The sequence below is a fragment of the Kryptolebias marmoratus genome, linkage group LG24 (assembly GCF_001649575.2).
Source record: "Kryptolebias marmoratus isolate JLee-2015 linkage group LG24, ASM164957v2, whole genome shotgun sequence".
In the NCBI taxonomy this organism is placed as follows: domain Eukaryota; kingdom Metazoa; phylum Chordata; class Actinopteri; order Cyprinodontiformes; family Rivulidae; genus Kryptolebias; species Kryptolebias marmoratus.
The window spans coordinates 10,847,377-10,865,417 of NC_051453.1; the positions used below are offsets into that span (position 1 = coordinate 10,847,377).

The 18,041-nt window shown below is 41.1% G+C and overlaps 2 protein-coding genes across 3 annotated transcripts; both read right to left on the reverse strand.

Annotated features, from left to right (window-relative positions):
* Nucleotides 1–4,194: 4,194 nt before the first annotated feature.
* loxl5a (lysyl oxidase-like 5a) lies at nucleotides 4,195–9,741 on the reverse strand. Its single transcript, XM_017407055.3, has 7 exons — nucleotides 6,736–9,741; nucleotides 6,204–6,312; nucleotides 5,687–5,824; nucleotides 5,121–5,277; nucleotides 4,934–5,029; nucleotides 4,710–4,825; nucleotides 4,195–4,617 (listed from the first exon to the last, which is right to left on the reverse strand). Exons 1-7 carry the CDS (start codon nucleotides 7,631–7,633, stop codon nucleotides 4,611–4,613), a joined length of 1,521 nt encoding a protein of 506 aa, XP_017262544.1. The 5' UTR covers nucleotides 7,634–9,741; the 3' UTR covers nucleotides 4,195–4,610.
* Nucleotides 9,742–13,459: 3,718 nt separating this feature from the next.
* On the reverse strand, nucleotides 13,460–16,594 carry mibp (muscle-specific beta 1 integrin binding protein). Of its 2 annotated transcripts, XM_017407084.3 has the most exons (8): nucleotides 16,382–16,591; nucleotides 15,626–15,716; nucleotides 15,146–15,194; nucleotides 14,754–14,913; nucleotides 14,222–14,293; nucleotides 14,034–14,140; nucleotides 13,844–13,929; nucleotides 13,460–13,744 (listed from the first exon to the last, which is right to left on the reverse strand). In XM_017407084.3, the coding sequence occupies exons 1-7, from the start codon at nucleotides 16,405–16,407 to the stop codon at nucleotides 13,844–13,846; spliced, it is 591 nt and encodes a 196-aa protein (XP_017262573.1). In that variant the 5' UTR covers nucleotides 16,408–16,591; the 3' UTR covers nucleotides 13,460–13,744. The 2 variants fall into 2 exon arrangements, with proteins under 2 accessions (XP_017262573.1, XP_037830279.1); XM_037974351.1 differs by lacking the exon at nucleotides 15,146–15,194 and having other exon boundaries at nucleotides 16,382–16,594.
* Between the last annotated feature and the right edge of the window lie 1,447 nt (nucleotides 16,595–18,041).

Sequence of the window (18,041 nt, forward strand, 5' to 3'; positions counted from 1 at the left end):
ACTACTCCTTTTAAATTTTTTTATTAGTTTTCAGATTAATAGGAAAATATTGGAGCTCTCTCTCATCAGGGAGTCATGAAATCACTCTGGAAGGTTTAAATTGATTTCAATCAAATGAGTACATTTAATAGACTATTCACAAAATTTACACAATTTACAAGATGAAATCTTATGAAACTTGACAATTTATTGCCAAGTAGTCCAAGCAAGCATGGTTGTGAGGATAATAAAACCCGTAACTGTATTGTGGAGATGTAATTTGAACAGGAGATAAATTGGGCTCATCTCTTATGGGCTTTCAACGAGACAAGATATGGTTTAAATGAAGTAGGAAGTGAACATAGTTTTGATATTATGACCAAGAGGGTCCATATTGTTCATAGTGTGTTTAGTAATTGAACAGATTTTGAGGACAGTTTTGAGGAATTTGTGCCATACGTGAACAAATTAGCCACACTGGCAGAATTTTAGCAATTTAAATCTGCTGTTTTGTGGTGTTTTCTCTAATTAAAAGCAAACCAAAGCATTAGTGATATGTTAGAAGAATCAGGCTAAGACGTGTGTCTTTGTTAGTCCATGTTTCCAAGGATTTCATATTCAGGTGTGAAGCTGAGAGGGCAGAGTACAGCTCATCTTCCCCAAATGTTGAGGCCTATTCACACAACACTGATGTGCATGCAGCTTCATTCTGTTTTTTCTTACTGCAAGGAGTTTGATAGTGAATATCCCGCATGGAGTAGAGATATGAACACATTTTGTTCACTATAAACATGACTGAACACCTACTGAACTGAAATACTCTGTTTTCTTTTTAACTTTTAGAGAATTTAGGGACAACTCTATAGTGCTTCTCAGACACAAACACCTACAGGTCTGCCAAAAACATGTAACATGTTTCTGTAACAGCTGCAGGTTGTGTACATTTTCCTTACCGAGTATTTGGACAGGAGACAGCAGGTTTCTTAAGTCTGCTCCTGCATGTCTGCACAGATGTGTGTTTTAATGTCTCCAGAGCCCAGAACGTCATGTCATCACTCATGTTTGGTTCGAGGAGAGACACCCTAACATTGTCTGGCACTCATGTGCAAAACCCATAAACCAACAGGAGCATTTAGAGCAACATTCAGACACAAAACAACTGCAGGGTTTTTAGGTTGACAACTTGTCTGACCTCAACTTCCCCTCACCTCCTCCTCAAGCCCGGTAATTTCCATCCCTACAATACCACACCTAAAAACAGGATGTGTTCCCTCAGGCAGACAGCTGAGTGTTTTGATATTTACACAGCAGCTCCAGAAAGAAAAGCACCAACATCATCAGGCGGATTTGATCCTGATGATGTGTAAAACGTTCTTGTTCCTCCCAGGTAAACGTTGTTTGTACTCTCAGTTGCGTCAGTCAGGTGAGTACGCCACGAGAGGAAGAAAAAATACGAGTAACGGCCATTTCCCCCCTGCTGGCACAAATAACTTCCACTCTTCATCTCGTCTCTGCCGTAAACAAACAATTCCCCCCAAAAAGTAAATACCAGTCTCAGACAGAGAAACAGAACATTTGCATCAAGTTGGCGCCAAATTGTTTCACTAACGATGCAAGCTCATTTTCCAGACTTTACACACGCAGTAGGCAGCAGTAAAATCCCCACTTCAGTCCCCTAATGGTTATACTTTACACCGTAAATGTGTCTGTGTTGAGTTATTCTTCAAATGAGCCTTTAAATGCTGCAAAACTGACCCTGTTTTGTTGGTTTATTAGAAAGGAAAATCCAATCAGTGCCCAAGTCAATTAAAAAATATGAATAATTTCCTAAATTTCCTAATTCCATGATAAGCAGGATAAATTCACACCACAGGTTCATCATATTGCAATTAATTTATTCACTGCATTTAATTTGTGTCTAAACAAAACTGGAAAATTAACTCAATTTGTTCATTTACATGGAAAATAATGCTGATCACTGTTACTGAGTATCTTTAACAATCTGCATTCTGAATTTGTGGAAAAACTTTAGTCCAAACCCCAAAAAATTTTTATTAAATTTGAGTCACAAGGAGTCCCAATGGTTTCCCAACTACTGAGCGATGAAGTGTGTGAAATTTTTAATCTTAAGGTGCACAATGGTTCATTTAATCTAATTCTGCTGATTCGCAGCATGTTTATTCTTGTTTCAATCATAGGTGGTGTTTTTGGAGTTGTGTTTTCTTGTTTGTCAGACAGATTTGATAACATGCCATCATAAGTAATTTCATACAACTTGTAGGAGAAGTGTGTATTCTTGTGATTCAGATCATTATATAACTAATATATTGTCCTGAACTGTCATTTAGGGCACCCTGACCTATGATTCATTTACTAAAAAGAAATTTTATAGCTGTTTTAGTGACATATTTATGAAAAAAAAACTATTGCATAGGCGGCATTCAGTAACAAGAAGCCATTATTTAGTAATGAGTTGCTACAAGGTGAGTTGCTACAAGGTGGTTAAATAAATGACAACATGAATCATTTATCCCAAAACTGAAAAAAAATGGACATGAAAAGATTTCCTGCATCATAAAACCTACCAGTGCAGAGATTGATTTGTGTTGTCAGTAAACATCTGGTTCTGTTTTTGTGCATTAGGAAGATGGTGTCAGGATTTAATCATCGGGCTCCAATGCCTCATAAAGCTGTGACAATAAGTTATTCATCAAGCAGCCACACAGAGAACTGCTTGTGGTTTTACAGCAGTGTCTCTCTCACCGAGGTGGACCCAGCAGACACGGGAGTAATCCACCTTTGCTGATCATTTCATGTGTTTATCACAGGCTTAAATAAAGGTTTATTTTCTTTTTAATGACACCTTTGTGAGGTGTGAGTCAGTTTTGTTGCCTTCAATAAAAATCATTTGATGCAATGCTTCAAGAAGAATATTTTTCTTAAGAGATATTGCCTTTAGTTTCTTTAAGGAACCAACTGGCATCCCTCGTGCGTCACTATAGTCTGGCCTGTTGGCTCTGACACGTGTTGACTGGGAGCCTCAGACAGTCAGTCCTTTGGGCCGGGCCTCTCAGACGGTCTGCCCACGATAAGACGGAGCCGCTGAGGTCAGCTGGTTTGCAGTTGGCTTTTCCTGGCTGTCAGTGGATCTGTGGAATTTCTCTCCACCTCGTCATCTTCGGCAGGGGCAGCTCTGCCCGTCGTGCACGCCCTGCAGGCTCAGCACGTCGGCCTGCCCTGAGCAAACAGCCACCCAGACCCGGCTCTGACCCGACATCATGCCCAGATTCGCATCAGCACCTCACCTCTCTGACCACAGACAGAGAGGCCATGTTTGGTATGTATTATAAATCCTAAATTATTCATTTGGCTTTTGTTTATCAAAGCTTTATATTAAAGTTGCAAAACAAACTGCTTTGAAGTAAATGGGCTGTACTTATATAGCACCTTTCTGGCCAACCAGACCCCTCAAAGCACTTTACAACCCATCCACACACACATTCCTACAGCACTCTGCTACATCTACACAAAGCTAATCAGTGCTTTAAACTCCATTCATACATTTAGAAGTCATTTCTAGTTTTGAAAGTCTCACAGACTTTCTTTGTTGCTCTTAAAAAGCTAATCTAATTAAATAAAATTATCTGAAATGTGGCTAAGTGTAGTTTACAGAGGGGAAAAAGCATTTAAACCTCTTTTTTTAAATTAGGTTTGACATTACAAGCCAGGCCTTTGTGCTGAACAGCAACTTAAAGCGTAAATAAAGCTCGGCTGTCCCAGAAGCCTCACATGGAGTCACTGCCAGGTGAATAAATGTTTCCTAATCACTCACCTGCTGCAACCCAAATGACAAACACGCATAAACAAGCTCATGGTGTGACGCTAGTATTTACTTTCCTGCTGTTTCCGAGACAGAAGTATGCAAAGTGGAATAATTACAGGTATTTCTCAGAGGTTCTGTAGCCCAAAAGCAGTCAGGAAATGAGCCACTTAAATGCTCTAAATGAGCCTGACTTCATGTCGTATGGAAATTTACTCAAATTGTCCCATCAGCAGAGAGGATTTTGACATAATCTGTCATTTGTCAGTGGTACCTCTGTTTGTTAAAATAAAAAAATGTATATTTTTAATAAACTGCATGACAGATAAACCCATTTTAGAGAGTAAAAGTCTTTAAGTTTGAGCAGACATAACAGGAAATGTCGACACGTCACGGTTTGGCGTTTTTTTTATTACAAAAGTATCCGCACTGTTAACTTCAACAGACATTTATTTATTATTAGACATGTTTTAATGTTGTCATGAAAAAAAAATGCTTATAAATTAAATCAGAGAGGGAACATAAGCACCATTAACATTAGTGAACTTCACACACACACTTTCCTATTGCACACACAGAGCTACAGTTATGCATTTTTGTAAAATATACTCAAGAATATTCATTTCATAAATAAAATAAATCAATATGACGTGTCTTGCTTTGACTATAGCACCTTATAAAACATAAATACAAGATTGAAACTTGGTAGCAAATAGTGAAACAGCATCAAACAGAGTAGCAGCTTGATATGAGGAGCAACAGAAGACGGTTAAGTTTATATTTATGTGTGAAAGTTTTAATCTGCAGCTGATTAGCTCCTGTAAGACATAAATACCAGTGATTAACGGTCTCCTTTTGTTTTGTTTTTCCAGGTTATAATTAATGAAAAGACTCCATGTCCCGTGCTTACACAACAATCCTGCAGTTTGCCGCCTGGATGTGGCTTCCCGTGTACCTGATGTCGCACCTCACCTCGTTGTTGGAGAAGTCAGACTCCTGGACCAGCTGAGAGGGGTTCACTGTCACCTGCAGAACAGCCAGAAAATCAACATTTCATACAGTTTCAGTTAAAACGGCCGGCAGATGTGAATTAATTTAGAAAAAAGTAAGCTTGTCCTTTTAAATCAGGTCTACCTTGAGTATGTAGTTTCCAGGCGGCACGTCGGTGATGTCGATCCACTGGCAGTCGATGTTGGCGTGATATGTGTCATAGCAGCCGGGGCCGAGCCCCTGAAAAACAACCCAAATTCTCTTTCCTCCTGTGTTCACTCACGTCACAAGTTAATCAACACTTCCTGCTAATTAGTCAGCACAGACCCACCTGTGTGTGAGCGGTGCAGGCAAAGCGCCGCCGCACCCCTGGGTCACATGACGTGTCCTCCAGACAGAAACTGGCTTTGTGTCCCTCGGCAACCTTCTGTCCAGTGGAGACGTCCAGCAGGTCGTAGTTACTGAAGGCCTCCATACTGTGGTAATGTCTGGAGCGAGACGTAGACATGCAGAGAAAGACGAGCTTTACTGAAAACACCACAGCTGGAATCATGTTCACGGTACAATAAGCCTCTGATCACCAGAGAATCCCCAATTAAATCTGCCTGACATCATTTGATTTTAATATTTAGAAGCTTTAAAGGCTTCTTTATCACTGGACAACTTTTAATGAAACTCTCAGAAAGTAATGAATACACGATTACCTTTTAGAATCAGACCCATTTATAGGCAATCTAGAAAGCATAAAAATAACTATAACCAGTTTTACAGATACTGAGGTAAAATTTGGCATGATAGTAGCTGAGAGTCATCCTTAACACACACTCCAAGAGCTAATACATGTAGAGCTTGCATGAAATGTGTGTGTTTTAGTGTTTATTCCAACAGAGAACTCACTGGTGACAGCTGTGCCATTCCCACTCGTGTCTGGGTTTTACCGGGAGGAAGTCCGCCGTTCCCTGGTTCTTCACTCGCTGTGGGAACCGCAGCAGAACTCTGTAGTCCAGGTCACTCACACTGGGGTGATACGCAGACCTGAAAGGAGAGGAACCAGGAGCGGGGCCAGCATTACCTCTGCGTCTGCAGACACAGGCCGTGTGCAGGCCTGAGATGGATTTACCGTCTTTCAGCCCAGAAACTTTTTGCCTTTTTTGCCCCTCCAAGGATTGTTTCACTTGGCAAAAAGGCTCCTTGGATCAAAGGGGAAAACACTGAGCAGTTTCCAGGTTTGTGCCCAGCCGTTTCTCTGTCAGCTGTGGCATCCATGTGGGATAAAACACACTTCCTCAAGCTGCAGCTTTTAGGATTCCTTTGATATTTTGTTGCTCATATTTGGGAATGTTAATGTTAAACTCCACCTCCCTCTACCTGAATGGCATGCATTTAGCAGATTAAAGAGGAAAAAAAGCAGCACCTGGAAAGGCAGTTTTCCTCTGCAGCACAGCGAAGTGCATACATCTGCACCCTCTGGATGTACGAGGCTGCTTGGATGTAGTAGGGGTCAGGTACCAGGTCTGGGAGACCTGCAGAGACAGAAAAAGGCACAAAATATTAATGACTGATGTGTGCTTGGAGTCAAAGATGTGCAAAAAAGTATAGAGATAGATGCTTTATTTGTTAATTACCAGCAATGAATGTTTTAAACAAATTTATAAAACCCCTAACCATCAGACAGTCTGTTGATAAACAAAAGATTTGGGCATTAAAAAATAACATAGGCCACGTGAGGTGATTTTAATTCTGATAAATGATATATAGAATGCAGGAATGTTACACCAATCAGGAGCTTTGGAGACTATTAAAAGCAATTTTCTCACCACTTCCGGTTGAATTGAGTTGAATTTAATCGAATCAGTGAAGTTAAGAAGACATTTACAGTAAATAGTTTAAGCATAATGTTAAATAAAATCTGTTTGGATTAAAGTTGAATCCTGTCTGCTTCTCACCGTTGTGGAAGAATCTGGTACCGTAGCCGGTTCCGGTTGGACTCCTCCCGTTCTGCCGGTTCCTGCGGTCAGGAGGGTACACATTGTAGAAGACTGAATTCCTGTGATGGATGCTGTGTGGATCCTGGGGGTCACCGGCTTCTGTTGCCTCTGTTCTTCTGAGAGGAAAGAGGACTTCCACGGCGTTACTGGATGGAAGGGAGTCACTGGACTCCGGGCTGGTTCTGGTCAGGGACTGGGCTCTGGTGACCCAAATAGATGCAGGAGGTGAAACCGAGCTCTCAGACTCCAACCTGAGGACTCCCCCGCGCGTCAAGTCGCGCACTCTGACCGGAGCCGGGGCGGCCTGCCGTGCGTCCTGCCGTGCGTCCTGCCGTGCGTCCTGCCGTGCGTCCTGTCGTGCGTCCTGTCGTGCGTCCTCAGGGGCACTGCGGCCGCCCCTGGGGAATCCAGCGCCGGAGAACTCCTGGATGGAGGTTCTGTTGGATGAAGCCCGGAGGGTGACGGTCCTGTGGGTACCAGGCCCCCCGGAGGTGAGCAGGTACTGACCCGCATCAGCACCAAGAACCGACGCGTTCATCTGACTGTCGTCCCTTTGCGCCGCCCGATCCCTGAATGCGCTCCCGGATCTGGTTCCGGTGGACCTGCTGAGCGCGGCGGGCTGGTGAATCTGGTCCACGCTGTTTGTTGTCGTCAGCAGGAGCTGCGTGCGTGTCCTGCTCTGGGCGGGTAAACGGTACTCAGTCCCGGTGCTGAGCAAACTGTGAACCTGGCCGTTGTTTTCCCACTGGATCCTGTGTCTCCACTGGCCGGGGCGCGCGCGCGAGGGGTCCTGGCCGGCGCCGGAACACACCAGCGCAGCGAGCAGGCAGACCAGGAGGAAACAGAACCTCTCCATCGTGGTTCATTGAGGTTCTGTTTTCACCTGAAGGAAGATGGGACATTTAAACTGGCCCCTGGAGGCGAGCTCTGGTTTGGGGTGGTGGGTGGTGGTGGGTGGGGTAGAGCCTGGCTGCAGGATAAACTGAAGTCCACAGCTTCTCTTCACTCCTCATGGAGGTCTTCTCAAAGTTTGCTGACAGTGTTTAAGTGTGTAGGAAGTTTTGCATTTATTTTGGAGTTTGGAGAATACAATTTTATTTATGAAATATTTATTTAATGTCAATTTACATGTTTGGTTCCTTTCCATGCATAACATCCACCAACCAAACATTTCTATGTGCTCTGGATTGTCTTGTCTTGAATTTTCCTCTGATAAAATCCTCATTTATGCACACTTATACTGGCTGCTTAGGTATTTATTTAATTTCACTATAGCCCATGTTGGTTGTAAGGAGACTTAAGTTTACTAAACTTTACACAGGAGTGATGAAGGTGGAATCAAAGAATCAATAAAAGAGTTTCTTCATGATGCTTTGGAAGAGGTTTTATATTCATATATCGCAAACCACGTGCACAGCTTTGATATCAGACAGTTTTTTTTCTTTGTATAAACATTTACACCCTCCTCATTTTACAATTATTTTGGCAGAAAAATAAAGAAATTCCTGGAAGTGATCATTGTTACTGAGCTGCTATAAGTTCCTTTTGTCTTAAGTTTAATTTGATATTTAAGAAAGTTAGTTACAGTTTTACTAATGTGACCAATTACATGTTTATTTGCCTTTATTTTAACTAACACAGCTGAAGGATAAGCAAGTTAAAATTGACCTAATTTACTGAACTAAAACAAGCAAAAACGGTTCAAACTTCACAAACCTTTGGAGAAATTACAAATATTAAAAATGCCACTTAAATGTAACTATTTGAGATGTTACAAGTGAAAATATTGGTAAAATTACATGACTTGGCTATTACATTCAGGTAATTTTAATACCTAAATAAAATAAGTGCAAATTGTAACATTAATTTTACTGGTTAGATTTAAACAGCTTGTTGTTACAGCTAATTTAGACTGAAAATGATTTATCACTGTAGCCAATTTACAAACCACTGTGGTGATCATTAAGAACTTAGTTTAATTTATTTCTTTCATGAACAGAGTCCCAGAAGATGATCAGTCAGCCGTCTTAGAGCTGAAGGTTGGACCCCAGCAGCAGTCAGGACCAAAAAAATACATAAAAAAAAATACAATAAAAATACCACCAAACATAAACTTTTCTTTTATTCTGCTGAAACTTAATCAGAAAATCAGTTCCAAGTCATAAATGTCAGGATCCAGTGACCTCTGTTCACCTTGTCACCACATGAGGGCAGTGGATCCTCACAGAGACATTTATCTGCTGCAGAAACTCTTTTTAACAATGTTTTATGGCTGACGGGTCTGAATGAGATGGAAATAAGAAAATTCAAGTGAATCAAAAACAGTAACAACTTGTTCTAATCATATGTTGAAGTGTAACAGTTTGAAAACAGCTCATTAATAACAGAGATTTCCTGACTTTTATTTCTCAGCTATATGCAGGACAGCACTTGTTTTATTCTCTGTGAGGTTCTTGTCCTCCGGCTCGTTTCTCAGAACTCAAATATAATACAGATGTTATCAACAACATTACTGAGTAAATAGTCCACAAAGGAGCGGCATTTATAAACTAATAATTAGCCTAAACATTAACTAAATTCCATGTTTAGCCTTTTATTGCATTGTTCAAAACACAGCTAGTCTCAAGAGAGATGAGAGTCAGCCGCAAAATTAAAACACAAATCAGCACAAAAGATGTCGACGTCTGAAGAGGAAAATTACAAACAAAGGCAAAGTGAATATAACCAGAACAAAACAATAAACCTCATAATAATAAAAAGATATAATCTTGTCCTCTCAGATGAACAACTCTGTAAGGCTGTGAAAACTCACTCCAGCTTTGTTTTCGAGGCTCCTCTGTTTTGCACTTTGTTCTTGTAAAATCCAAGCTATGTGATAGTTAGTCCTAAAAACCTAAAAGAGCTTTGATCCATTAACTTTATGCATCAGGACTGCTTTAAAATGTAAGACTAAAAGTTTGACAAAGAGGCCGGGTGGGAAGGTGAAGCTGTTGAAGGGAGGAAGGCCTTATCTGTGACGTGTTAACCATCAGAGTTGACCTGTACAGTTGGGTTGGACCAAAACCACCCAAAGGAAGAGCTTAGCATTTAAGAGTAAGAGTGATCATTCTGATCACCCTTAGCTGATTTGGTTTAATAGTCTGTCCATTTTGTGGAATGCATAATTTCAGATTGAATGTTTTAGACTTATCTGGATGAAGAGAATGGATTGTTTTGTAAAGTTTCATGACAGGAACTGCATGGGCTTTAATACGTCCTTCAAAGCTTTACATTTTCCAGATACGTCATAACTGATGGAAGTTCTTGGCTGACAGGTTGGTAAAATTTATTTATCGTCAGAAGTCTTTCTGGAGAGGCAGGTCTTAAAACAGAACACTCCCAGATCCTCTTGGCTTAGGATTCTTGTGATAAGAAAGTTGTTGATGGCCTTGAGGTGACATGTGAGCGACCCTCACCTTTGCCTTTGTTTTGTTGCTGCCCGCCCTCAGCCCTCAGGCCTCCGCCCTCCACCCGCAGCCACGCCGCCCTCAGCTACGCCGCCTGCTCGGACGTGCAAACAGACAGGTGGCCCTGAGGAAACAGAGGTAACAAGCAGGCTGAGCAACACAAGAGGTCAAAATATAAGCCCTATATCTGCCTCTCCAAGAACCCTCTTCTGAATATTTCAGCAATCTGGTTGTAAAGCCACGAGTGAGTGTGACAAACAGAAGGAAAGTCTTGTGTTTGTGTGTGCAAGCTGTGGGACAGCATTACAGGGCAGAGATCCAGCTGGCTCAGCTCAGCTAGAACTGGATTAGTCTTATTGCTCCCATAAAAACACACCTTTCCTGACATAAATACAGGCTGGAACAAACAGAAACATTTAGAACAAGGTCAGCTCTTAATGTTTTAAAAACACATTTTCTACCCCTGAAACCGTAAATAGATATTTTTGAGTCTAATGCTTCAGGAGGAACAAGCTGAAGATCCTGAGATGTTTCGGACCAAACCTGTGTTTGTGATTACACCTTGAACGTGCAGCAGTGCTGTACATTGTGTATGCTTCCTTGTCCTCATGTGGTACAACCGCTAGCCACAACATCTTGTTCCGAAGAGGCGTGCAGCGCCTGAGTGAATATGAATGAGACGACCTCAAAGTGACACCGCAGTGTTCTGCAGGAACAACTGAGGACAACAAGGACCCGGCAAGACCATAAAAACAATAATGAAAAATAATGCACCTCACCTGCCACCTTTCAGCTGCTACTACAACTGACTGAGTTATAGCAATGTATGTTGGCTTAGATTGATTAGCTGTGGTGGCCATCTTGATTTGGGTTGATTCCAAATGGTATCGGGTTCTAGATGTACATCCAATGATCACTTTCTGAGAGCACCATTAAAATCCACCCAGTGGTTCATGAGATATATTGCAAACAGGCAGACAGGTTTGACTGCAACAGATGATGCTAAAGTTTTAACCAAAGATGTTGCCCAATGTGTAGAGCTTAGAGTATTTGTTGGGGATGGAGCTCAGCTACTACCACACTAAATTTTATGTCAATATCTGTAAAATTGGCTGAGTTAGAGCTGTTTTGTCTTTGCTCTGGGCAGTTTGCTTTGGCAGCCATCTTGAATTGGGTTTTCTCTAAAGGCTAGTCAGTTCTAGATGTACACCCAGTGGTTGTTTTCTCCCCGAAAGTGTCATGAAAACCAATCCACTGGTGCAAGAGATATTTTGTTAACACCCATAGTTATTGGCAAAGTTTCATTTTTGTCTGCTAAGGCCGATAAGCCATGGCAGCCATCTTGAATGGGCCTGGCTGACTCCAAAAGTTAATCAGCTTAAGTGATTACTTTCATCAAGTTTCATTAAAACCAGTCTAATTGTTCATGAGATAACACTACAGACAAATGAGAACTAAAAACATTATTGTCCTTTTGCCTCGTCGATGGACAATAAACATGTCTATCCTTGGTGTTAAGGCTGTGTTTTTGCCATGTGATCTGAGATGAGGAGTAACAAGGTCAGGTTTGTCCTGATGAAAAACAAAATGTTGAGACTGAGGTTGTTTTCACTGGAAAGCAGCTGGTCCTTGTTTCACCCTGGCCTGTGTTGGAGGGAAAGCCCAGAAATAATCCTGTTTCATTGTCTGAGACACCTCTGTGAGTTGTATTATTTTCTCCTCGCGCACACTGCTGTCATTTTTAGCACCTCGGGTCCAGGCCAGCGTGGTCCGGTCCACGACCAGCTGTGAGGGCGTCACAGTGTTCACCTTGTCCCTCCGTTTTCCGTATGACACCCACATGACACATTGTGTGCCCCTCCGGCTGATGCCACGAGGAGCTGACGGGTGTTAACTGTTGCTGCAAAAGGTTTCAACCTAAGGCCGGTCTGTCTGAGTCACAGCAGATTGTTTAACCTTCTTCAGCCTCCGCGAGGAGAATGAACGCTGATGAAACCCAGACTGGTTTAGAAGTGAAACATTAGCAGGCTCTGGTACCACTGAACTTCGACCCACTTTAGAAAGAGGGCGCTCAAAATAAACACACTTTCCTGACATGTTCTATTTTTATCTGAGGTGTTGGAAGCTGAAGATCCTTCCTTCTCTGTGACAGGATGAGGCATCCCCTTCAGGGGTGTGACAGATGATTCTGTCTATTTATATACAACATGGAAGCATAAGTCATATCATCACGTGTGTTTGCTTTCTGTGATTCTAATCTAGTGCTAATGGCCTAAATCTTATAGTTAGTCGGTAACCTACTCAAGGATCTACTTGAGGCAGGCAGGGTGGCTATTTTAAGGCTACAGTGTTTGGAAACACCCAGGAGAGAAGTACAGTAGGGCTTAGACTGAGAACTTCCTGCTTCAAGACAGATGCAACCAATTGTCTCACCTCAGAATAAATTCATATGGATAAAAACTACAAATAAATTAAATCAGACATTACTGGAACATATAACAGATCTGTTAGGAAATTAAAGCACCCACTTTCTTAATCCACATCTCTTGTCACCCTCTTTAAAGAAAAACCTTAGGAACATGAAAACAAAGACTCAGTAAAGACCTGACTGGTTATATTTAAAGGTTTGCATTAACAAAAAGTTATCCCAATCTATTACAAATGGTGCTGTTTTAAAGAGTTTACTCCAGTAGCTTTCCAGATATATTAGTATACAAGTCTGAAACGCAGGTCTGCACTCAATGTAAACAAAACACTTGTCTGAATCTTGCAAAAAACCACGTGGAAGCTTGAGTCACCTGACTGTGAAGGTGAATAAATATGGTGGAATCTGACAAGTGCAGAATTTTAGAGGTTGTTTAGGCAGAAATCTAAAAGTGAATCTGTTGCTAAATGCCACCATTATTGACCTATATTCAGTTACTTTAGCTGTTTCCATAGGTAACAAACTTTTAATCTAAGGACACATTTACCATCAATGTTAGATGTGGATTGTTTTAATATTTTATGAATTTTTCCTTGACTGGACTTTGTGATAAGCACCTTTAAAATGTCAAGAACTGGACCAATTTTTCTGGTTTCAATTTAACCCTTTTTTTCCTGTTTGACTTTGTAAAGTAATTAATCTGTGCTGCACCAACATGACAGACTGGGTCCATCAGGACAAAGTGTAGAGGTTCTCCCTTTAACCCATCTGCATGTTACACTTATTCGACAGAATAACAAACTCTCAGCTGTTTGATTCACTGTGTAAATGTATTTATTGACAGAATGCAATTAGCAGAAAAATGGTCCAAAACAAATCAAAGGTTTAACAGAACGGCAAAATGGTAATGAGTTCAACAATCAATTGGTAAAGAAAGTAATAAAAAACAAAAAACACTTTCTTTATATAAAAATAAAAAGACAATGATAATTTAACATTGCTTCTATTTACAAAAAATAAAATAAAGTTACACATCATAAAAAAACAAAATCATTGTAGGTATTTACAAAGTCTGTACAGGTGTGAAGACTTCATGCTGGAAGAGAGAAAAAAAACAAACAAAAACAGGTTGATCAGGGTTCTGCTTTTTACATCAACTCTATATAGTTTACAAAATAACCCTGAGCTTCATTACCTATAAGTGATTGAGCAGGTTGTTCTGGATGTCCTCGTACACCTGGTTGTAGATTTCCTCTTTGGACTTCAAGCCATCAAGGTACTCTGCAACACACAAAATATAAATTACCCCTTCATCCACTGTCCTGAAACAGATTTCACCAGAAGCTGAGGGGAGGTTTGACCCTCCAAAATGAACTCAAACACACCTATACTTAGGCAGCACTCCTCCATCTGTTTCCTGTGCTTCAGGTACATGGGCCACACGTGGCCGTCGAACAGGCCGGGAGGGTCGGGGACAGTGTACTGTCTTGTACTAAAAACAAGAAGAATTGTTGAATATTTTCCCCAAACCAGGATTATAAGGAGCATAGATATGTGAAAAGTGGCAGCTCACCTCCTTCTTCTTTTGCACTCGTCGTAAGGGATTGCGATGTAGTAGCACTTATCAAATACGTCCAGCAGGGGCCTGAAGAAGAGAGGAAGAGGTGATGAACAAAGTCACGTCGTGTCCTCGGTGCCAAAAAAGTAGTTACACAACTGTCCATAACGCCCCTTATCTAGACCCCTACAGTGTAATCGACACTCATCATAAGTACACGCCGTACGGACCACCCTGTCGTCACTTAGAAGGTCCACTCTCTGTTAAAGCGCTTATCTCTGAAGTGCAGGAGCTGCTCCAATCTGCTCGCTGGGGTTAATGGGGTTACATGAGCATGTGACCAGCGCACGGCACGATAGGCATAATGACGCCCCTTCTATTAGCGCTCGCCAAATTGGTGCAAACCAAGATGGCCCATTTCCACTTGACCTTTCGAAGTTAGACTTGAAGCTAACCGTGTTTAAAAAACCGGTCAATGTTCCTACATGGCCCGTTTCTGTTTTAGTTCAAAACAAACAAATAAAAAGGCAGCCAGTTTAGGACTTACGGGTAGTTGTAGAGCAGGAAGCCCTCCACAATCAGGATGTGGACCTGCTCATCGGGGACGGGAGACAGGGCGACGCCGTGAGAGCGGGCGAACTTCACCGGGTTCTCGATCCAGCCTCGTATCGTGTTGGTCATGGCCTCCATGTCCATAGCTGTGATCACTGTGGGCATCAAGTGAGAGAGGGAGAGGAAAGATAATGGAAAAAGGAACAAAAGATTAGAACAAACAAAAATAAAAGCTGTAATTTAATGGGAATGTGTTTTGAATATTTGGAAATGTTCTAGCTATGTATGCAGCTGAAGAGGATGAGGTCTACTTTATCAAAAAGGTATGCAAGTATGTAAATGTAAAGATAAACAATGAGTCACTGGCAGTCTTCGGTGAAGTCTTACCATCCCACTGCCTAAAGCCGTCCTCCCCGACTTCTATTTGATCGGGTTTCTGAAATAACAGTCACCAATAAAACATTGCTGCAACCTCACAGCTCTGAACACTTGCAGATCTCACTCACATGCCAAAGTAGTGAGGCCGAAAAGAGGAAGGACAAAAAAAAGGCACAAAGCAAACAGGGGATGCATTAAAATTAAGCAAGGGTGACTATGCAAATTAATGTGACATAGCAGGACGTAAAGGGGAACTGAGAGGAGCAGATAAAAAGAATAAAAGTAGATTAAAGTAAAGTCTGTTAGTCAGCCAAGAAAACGTGCCATGAGGAGAAAAGGACAATGAAATGGAGGAATACAGAAGAGTAGGGGGAAGGGAGGCTATTTAAAGCAGGACCTCCTACTTTGCTCACATAAAACACTCATGCAGTGCCCGTGAAAAGAAACTTAACACTCATTAACTTTCTACTTCTTAATATAAAAATTCACCTTGAAGAAGTCATCTTGGTGCACAACACAGCAGTTGGGCAAAGTCTTGATGAGTTTATTCGTCAGAGTGGTTTTACCACCATTTGTGACTCTGCAGAGGATAAAAAGGGACAAAACGTTAAATTCTTGTTTGTAAATATTCCTGATAGGAAACATAAATAAGCTGCTGTCCACTGTGTTTACCATTTAATCAGCTTGTATTATGGTATGCAAAACATAAAGCTGAAAAACCACACAAATAAAGCCCCACTTCTAAGTCACAAGCACAAATAACACCTGTAAAAATATAATGCAAACCATAGCTTCCGGTCTAAATGTTATTAATGATGTAAATAATAACTGATTTTGGTTTTAGTTAAACACCGTGGATGTGAAAGGTAGGTCTCCCTCCACTTCTGACCCGAATCTCGCGGTGAAATTTTAAAAGTCCCGCTCGATTTATGACAACAAACCAAACCGGAAGTGACTTTATGGGCACCTTTCTGGCGGGCAGCTAATAAAAAACCATTCAGTTCAGATTATTTGACAATTTAAAACTTTCAAAACCTCATTTGGAGGACAAAATATTATTTAAAAACTACATTTTGGAAAATAACCCCTCCACACATAACCCAACACCACATGTGACCATCATATAGTAGGTTAATTTAACGAACTACGAAGTAGTTTAGCTAATAGAATAATATTTGTGATACACATATATTAGTATAATAAAAACAATACTACTTTCTAATTTAAAAATAAAAGCACACATACCCGCCAATTCCTATAATGTACTTCATTTTCTCTTCTTCTCCTCTTGCAGACGCTGAAGATGAGTACTCTGAGATAAAACTCGATTAAATTTAAAAAAATAAAGTAGAATAAAATAAAAAGTTTAAAGTCACAGCCTTGGCTCGTTTCCCTGTGAATCTGAACCGAACCGGAGAGGCTCCACGCTTTATATCCGAACCTGCGTCCGGTTGCGTCACGGCACACGCGGGCACGCGGTGTTCTTGTGCTCTTGACGTGCTCGTGCATATTTTCCGTCGAGCTACGTGCCCCTCAGAGCTGGCCAATTGGACTCCGCGGGGCTCTTCCTCCCCGGCCAATCACAGCGCGAGAACCCCCCTGCCTATTTACATATGTCCCGCCCCTTCCGCGGAAGCCCCGCCTCCAGAGCAGCAGGTGTGGAAAACTACCATTGAAGGTGTCGGATGGAGGCATTAAAATAACCTGTGTGTGACTCTGATTCACTGTAAACTGATTTATTTAAAGTTAGGGACATTCAGGTCCTTGTAGGTAACAGAGAGTTAAAGTAATCTGTTTTTAAAATTTGTGCAACAATGTGCCAAATTCAGATTCACAGTCTTGTTTTCCTGTTTTCTTCTGTGCATTTTCCTGCAGTCAAACTGCTTCCTCTTTTTTGTGCTATTTGAACCACTAATATATCAGCTTTCTAACTTTATTACTAGTTAACTTTATTTACAAAACTTTCCCCATAAAAATGCACTGAGATCTTTTTCAGTTTTTTTCAAAAACACTGTTCTGTGAAATCTACCTTAATCACCGTTGCTCTGTTTCATCATTATGCTCTTTTTAGCCTTTAGCTACTGTCTTGCTTATTTGAACTTTTAGCTATGCTTTAGCTTTTAGCTGTAGTTTTCTTAATTTTAGATATTCCCTATAGTTTGACTACATTTAAGTTTTAGCTACAGTTTTGCTAATTTTTGATTATTTAAATGTTTTTCAACAAGTCATTCAGCGCTCAGAGTCCGTGCTGCATTTTTACAGAAAATGCATATTTTTCTTGTTAAACTGGGTTTTCACAGCAGCCGAGATGAATGTGTTTATTTCTCTAAATCACTGCCACAAGCCAAAGGCACAACTTGGTGTAGATCTCAGTAAACATATCTGTGTATTATGTGTGTAATAGTATCAGCTAAGCTCTTTCAGATGCTGAAAGTGTTTGGTGTGAAGCTGATTTCAGCTACTTCCTGTATATTTTTGCTCTCAGTCCTTACCTGCAAATGTGCTCTCCTCTGTGTCAGGAGTGTGAGATCAGCATGAGCTTTTTGTGTTTTGTGCATATATGCAACCAAGTGGAGGGATCAGAGAGATCAACAGTCAGTTGGTCAGTGGTTAATGTGTGGGAGAAAGATGCAGCTGTGACGATTCTCTGTTTGCGATGACGTCAAAAGACTCCTCCTGAAACGAAACGTTTCATGCTAATCTTATCAGCTCGGCCCCACAGCGCAGCAGGCGTCCTCTGAAGAGCCGAATACCTCGAGAAATGAACCATAAATATGAATACATTTAAGTATTACACACACACAAGGCAGAAGTTCACATTTTGATTTCAGGTTCATCAGGTGGAACTGATAGGAGATAATATTTATTGCAAAAACAGGTAAATAAATAAAAAAACAGCATTTAG

Coding starts and splice junctions, on each gene's coding strand:
- loxl5a (XM_017407055.3), bottom strand. CDS start 7,633: ATGGAGAGGTTCTGTTTCCTCCTGGTCTGCCTGCTCGCTGCGCTGGTG. Junction 5,278..5,686: donor GAATGGCACAGCTGTCACCA/GTGAGTTCTCTG, acceptor GTCTCGCTCCAG/ACATTACCACAGTATGGAGG. Junction 4,826..4,933: donor CTGGAAACTACATACTCAAG/GTAGACCTGATT, acceptor GCTGTTCTGCAG/GTGACAGTGAACCCCTCTCA.
- mibp (XM_017407084.3), bottom strand. CDS start 16,407: ATGAAGTACATTATAGGAATTGGCGG. Junction 15,195..15,625: donor ACCAAGATGACTTCTTCAAG/GTGAATTTTTAT, acceptor CTGTTATTTCAG/AAACCCGATCAAATAGAAGT. Junction 14,914..15,145: donor CGGCTTTAGGCAGTGGGATG/GTAAGACTTCAC, acceptor TGATGCCCACAG/TGATCACAGCTATGGACATG.